At 40.6% G+C, this 6,000-nt stretch overlaps 1 protein-coding gene across 2 annotated transcripts in view; it reads left to right on the top strand.

Annotated features, from left to right (window-relative positions):
• The first annotated feature begins 320 nt into the window (after positions 1-320).
• Positions 321-6,000, top strand: part of LOC106565347 (ectonucleoside triphosphate diphosphohydrolase 8) — a 20,983-nt gene continuing 15,303 nt past the window's right edge. The window contains exons 1-4 of one of the 2 annotated variants that reach the window (XM_045691525.2): positions 321-538; positions 1,303-1,455; positions 2,254-2,371; positions 2,886-3,036. In XM_045691525.2, coding sequence (XP_045547481.2) covers positions 359-538; positions 1,303-1,455; positions 2,254-2,371; positions 2,886-3,036 — 602 coding nt within the window. In that variant the 5' untranslated portion in view covers positions 321-358. Of the gene's footprint in view, positions 539-1,298; positions 1,456-2,253; positions 2,372-2,885; positions 3,037-6,000 lie in introns of both variants that reach the window. The other variant, XM_014132346.3, reaches the window with a different exon arrangement.

Below are 6,000 nucleotides of genomic sequence, written 5' to 3'. Positions count from 1 at the left end.
CGACATCAAAGAGGGCCAACCAACTTTGCAATCAAATGTAATTTCAATACGTGTTGAATGGCCAAACATGAGACATCACACACTTCAAAGGTCCACATGATCAATGTAATATCATTTGTGAGTAGTTGTGAGAGCTTTAACGTTACAGTTCAACCTATCACGTGAGGAATAAAGATGACACATTTAACTTTACATCAGAGCTTGGGAGGAGGAGGGAGAATGTGAGTTTATTAAGGAGAGGTGAGAGAGACGGAAACAGAGACCGAGAGAGAGAGAGAGAGAGAGAGAGAGAGAGAGAGAGAGAGAGAGAGAGAGAGAGAGAGAGAGAGAGAGAGAGAGAGAGAGAGAGAGCAAGTGAATGGGAGAGATAGAGTATGTGAGTGAGAGCACAAGAGATAGGTGGAACGCCTATCCTCTGATCAGTGTAAGATCTTACCAGACTGCAGTCAATTTAGAACATTTCAAAGATAACGCATATGGTTCTAGTTTGACCTTGGGGTCAGGGAGAAGAGATCACAGAGAAGAAACTTCCTTGTCGGTAAGTCCAGTTGTTTTGACCATGTTGAACCGTGGAGGATTAAGTGGAAAACATCTATCGTCATCCCTTGTTTTCATAGAGTTCAAGTATTTTCTCTGTTAATGGTTGACTACTAGTCAGTCATTGCTCCTATTTGTCTTTCATGATTATTTTAAAGGCATCATTTTAACATTATCTATAAAAGCAATATGCAGTAAACCAAGACAAATACTGTACTGTTATGTGATATGAGGTTTGCATGTGCAGACAGCATTTTAAGATGAGATATTGTGGGGCAGGATTTGTCATTTCTTTACCCCTTGAAGAAGAGGATACAGTGGCAGAGGAGACAAGTAGCATAAAGAAAATAAACTCACAATTCCTGTGGTAACATAAATGTCCGTGACCCTCTGATGAGAATCAGATAAGACAAAGCAGATAAGTAAGATTAGATAGGAATGCTTTTAGGATTCACTATGTATCCATCTTGTCTATTAATGAAGAAATACATGAACTCTACAATGTTCACATTGATGGCATGAAACAACTCCGGTGTAATTTGTTTTTGATAATCGAAGGTTGATTGGTTCTAAACAAATGGCCTACTAGTGTGACATTGGCTCTCTCTCTGTGTATGTGTGTAAGGGAGAGTGGGCTTACAGGTGTGTTCGAAGATGTCAATGGTGAAATGGATGTTATCTTCTGCATTGGTGGCAATAAAAAGAACACCAACGTGTAATTTGCTTTGTTGTGTGTGCGTGCTTGTGTGTGCGTGCGTCAGGAAGAGTTGGTTGACAGGTGTATTTGGAATGAAGATGTCAATGGTGAAACAGGCAGCAATGGCTGTGGTGGTGGTAGCGATGGGATGCATGGCCGTCATCGCTCTAATCCTCACATTAGTTCAGCACCACTCAGTGGATCTCCCCCATCGCATGCAGGTGATGAGAAATTACAACTGTTTTCTGTGATGTGACTACTGTAATTTACTTCACTTGACAACCCTTATCAGGGGCAGAATTGAGGGAAATTCACTATGGGAAATCACCCATGTAAAATTCCGGGAATTCACCATAAAAAGCTTTTACAAAAAAGTTTTACATGTCGAATTCCTTTAACTTTGGGAACTCCGTTCCAACATTTTCCCTCCCAATTCCACCCTTGTCCCTTCTGGATATCACATTGCTTTCATCATATCTCAGATTTCAATGTTATTTTATAAAGTACATACACTACCGTTCAAAAGTTTGGGGTCACTTAGAAATGTCTTTGTTTTTGAAAGAAAACAGATTAGCATTTTAAAATGATAAACTTGGATTAGCTAACACAACGTGCCATTGGAACACAGGAGTGATGGTTGCTGATAATGGGCCTCTGTACGCCTATGTAGATATTCCATAAAAAATATGCTGTTCTTTCAAAAACAAGGACATTTCTAAGTGACCCCAAAGTTTTGAACGGTAGTGTACCTCATGGGATACGACAGGGCCCCTGTAAAGCTTCCAATATGGGACGGTACTCAACATCAAAAGGGGAGTGTACAAATACAATTCCTATCATCACTAAGGGTCATAAAAATGTTAGGAAAAAAAACATTCTCCCTGTAAGTACAATGTTAATCTTAGTTTAGCTCTCTCCCTCTGTATCCCTCTCTGTATCAAACACACAGGCTCTCCCATACACACCAGGATTCCCCAATATGGAATGGTATTTGACTTCTCTGTCTGTGTGTCCTTCAGTATGGGATGGTGTTTGACGCTGGATCCACACACACTTCTCTCTACATGTACCGTTGGCCTGGCAACAAAGAAAACAACACTGGGGTGGTGTCACAGATGCTGGTCTGTGATGTTGATGGTCAGTGCCAAGGGCTGTCTGTCAACCATTACTACTGCTCTATTATTTTACTCATTCTTAGGGGTAAATCCTTACTTCCACATAACTCAAATGTTCACTTTGTCATGTATTGACGTTAGTGTTGCACAATTCCAGTGATCCCCCAACCTGGAGTTACTCATCTGGGATTTATAGAGAATTTGGCAACAATAGTTGATGTCAATGGAAGAATAGTTAGGATTCGCCCCTAGAAAGGGAAAGGAAAAGGGAATACCTAGTCAGTTGAATGCATTCAACTGAAATGTGAATCAGAGAGGTGCGGGGGGCTGCCATAATCGACATCCACGTCTTCGGCGCCTGGGGAACAGTACTTTAGAAGTTAGAATACGCCCCTCAGCCATCTTAGACCTATTTTGATGGCAGCTTGAGCTCAAGGCCAAGACAATTCATCATTTATCACTCAGTAATGGTTGTCATATCAAAACATACAGTATATGCCTTTAGTGTCTCACACCCGCCCCCTGCTCTTCCATAGGAAATGGCATCTCTAGCTATGCCCGGGACCCCCCTGCTGCAGGGCTCAGTCTGAGGAAGTGCCTGGACAGTGCACTGGCAGTCGTCCCTGACAACCAGCTGAGGGAAACTCCTGTGTACCTTGGTGCTACCGCTGGCATGCGACTCTTGCAGTAAGTCAAGACTGCACTGTTTTATCTTGATAGATGTAATAATTTCCATTTCCACATCCCAATAATCATACTTTATGAATGAATACGCTAGGAAAACAACCTGGTCTCAGAGCATTTCGTATTATTCTGTGCGTAATTCCAGAACATTCCATTTAGTATGATATGTTACGTTTCGTATGGTATGTATTAATTTGTGGATGTCCATCACCCATTTGTATATGTTACGAATTACAATTTGTATTATATGTTACAAATTTGCAGAACCTACAATACGTTATGAATTTGCAAAATGTAATATATGTGTTAAAGGAATTTTATATCTTGATGTTAATAATCAATAATCAATTCGCCTTGACTAATGCCCAAGGTTTGTAAGACAATGGGTTAAAATAATTAGGCAAGGACTCAGCTTTCTGCAAAAGGTTTCTGTAGCTTTATTCATGAGAACGTTCTGAGGTCAGGATAACAAAACAGTCATTTTATAGTTCTTGCTTACTTACACACATGCATTTACACACAAACTGTTGGTGACCTGCAACTCCCATTGACTTCTCACGCTTTTTTATCACATTCTAGCTCAGCCTGTTCCTTTCCTTCAAGGTTAGGAACTCTTTGAAGTTTTACTCCCTTTACCATCTGTTTCTGTAGCTCTCTATACTAATTGCATACACACACATTTCTTTCCCTCTCCAGTGGTTCCTGGACTTTCTGGAACTAATCAGACCAATCGATCACTACATTGATCATTACATTGATTATTCATTAACCATGCTGTATGACTAATAATTCATCATGGTTTATTGATTCATTTACCTTTATTAGATAATTCTCTTATGAATTCCACCCTTAAATGATTCAATAATTCACCATGATGATCAAATGCTATATGAGAACCCTACTAATCACATGCTTTATGTAAACACAAATAATCACACGCTATATGGAAACACAAATAATCACACGCTATATGGAAACACAAATAATCACACATTATATGTAATCACACATAATCACACGCTATATGGAAACACAAATAATCACACACTATAAGTAAACACAATTGTGATACAAGAATTTAACAAGACCAATACATGTATATTCCTTCTATACTCATCAATGACTGTCCTGGGCCTATTTCCAATTATGACACTTCGATTCAGGATTTTCATCATAATTTTCATTAAAGGAACAGTCCATCTAAATGTTGAAAATTCAATCTAAACGTTGAAAATTGTTTTATCAAACATTGGCATCTCATGATCAAAAGAAACGGAGCCATCTTCCTGGCCTGGAGGCCCGCATTCGCCATCCCACTGATCGGAGCTCGGAATCGGTCCATATCTCACCAACTGCTGCGTCATCGATCTCTCGAGAGTCCTGGTGATTAAACCTCTCACACATGGGACGAGACAACATCCACACAACACAACCACACTCATACAGGTGAAAGCAGCCCATAATACAGTTCTTACAACACCTTTCCATTTTCCCAAACATGAGATGTGTTATCAGGAATGTACGTGCAGCGATGAACCCAATCATTCTACCTACACCGCCCTCTTCTGCCAATAACATATCGAGAGTCAGTCTATTTTACCAGGTCATGAGGGAGGTGGCGGATAATTGGTCAGAGAACCTCTTTACTGCATCCCCGTTTTCATTCATGAATCTCTGTTGATTATAAAAGATGTCATTAATCCCATCCACATTTTTATTCATTGTCAACCACCAAAATAATGTAGTGTTAAAGCCTTCACGTATTTGATTCTTAGCTTTGTATTCATCTGGAACTTCTCTGAGGATGCCAATAGCATCCATCTAGACAAAGCTACTCCCAGCCTGGTCAAAACTTCTCCTGTGCCCACTTTAGCCTCCTATAACTGGCCTCTGATGACTAACTCGAACTGGTTGGACCAATAACCCCAGGGCGCAAGTTCCTAACCACCCTTTGTGGTAATTTCTGTCGTATGCGTCCTTTGCTGGTACTAGCCCACCCTACATCAGTTATAGGTGCTGTGAGGTTAAACATTTTCTATTCATCTTTCAAACCTAAGTCAGTCACATTCACGATTACTTTCAGCCATTAAAATCATCTCAGTTCTTGGTGCCATTCTTGTATCTATAACACTGGTGCTCATCAGGAGTTAAGGTGAACCAAGGTGTGTTGGCTGAGTACTTCAATCTTGCCAACCCCAATTCCTGTACAGTTGTCTGCTTCCCCAGGAAATTGTTTAATGTTTACCTTAAATTCTACATCTTGATCTTCTTTGATTCCTTATTCTGTATGTCACTCATCAGTGTATTATATAGTTTATCTTTTCCTTCTTATAAATGACAATGGTATCGTATGATTAGTACCGGAAGGTGGTGGATCTGAATGTATCAGAAAGGTTACCAAAACTATGATGCAGCTCAGAGTCTCTACTCTTCCCAAAAACCGCCAACCCTCTCCTGCCCTGTCTCTCTGCTAGGTACCACCCCATACTCACACCTCTAGGAGCACACACAGTGATGAACGGTCGGGATAGGGAATCTTCTTTAAGGAGGTAATCCCCGGACCCTGTTGGTACTCGGTTCTTCTCCTAAAATTTGTAAGTCGCTCTGGATAAGAGCGTCTGCTAAATGACTTAAATGTAAATGTAAATGTAACTCTGTGTGTGATCAGCAGTGCTCATATGTGTACATACCTTCTTGCAGTGGGTAACGTGGACCCAAATGACTCTTTCAGCTTTTCTAATGGCAAAGGCAGTGGTTTAACAGAACCTGGTATGGGCCTTCCCAACGGTGTTGCTTCCAGTCTTTTCTCCTCAGGGACTGGATCCACACCCAGTCTCCTGGTTGTACTGAGTGAATCACCTTCTCCTGTAATTCACCTGTTGGACACAAAATCTTGGACATACGGGTTTGGTTAACAAACAGTCTTCTCATGTGCTCTGCTAGTATTTCTTCAACTTCTATGTCTAC

This window comes from Salmo salar, chromosome 12, assembly GCF_965601325.2.
Source record: "Salmo salar chromosome 12, fSalSal1, whole genome shotgun sequence".
NCBI lineage: Eukaryota > Metazoa > Chordata > Actinopteri > Salmoniformes > Salmonidae > Salmo > Salmo salar.
The sequence above is the reverse complement of the archived record's forward strand: the minus strand, read 5'-3'. Positions and strand labels throughout refer to the sequence as shown.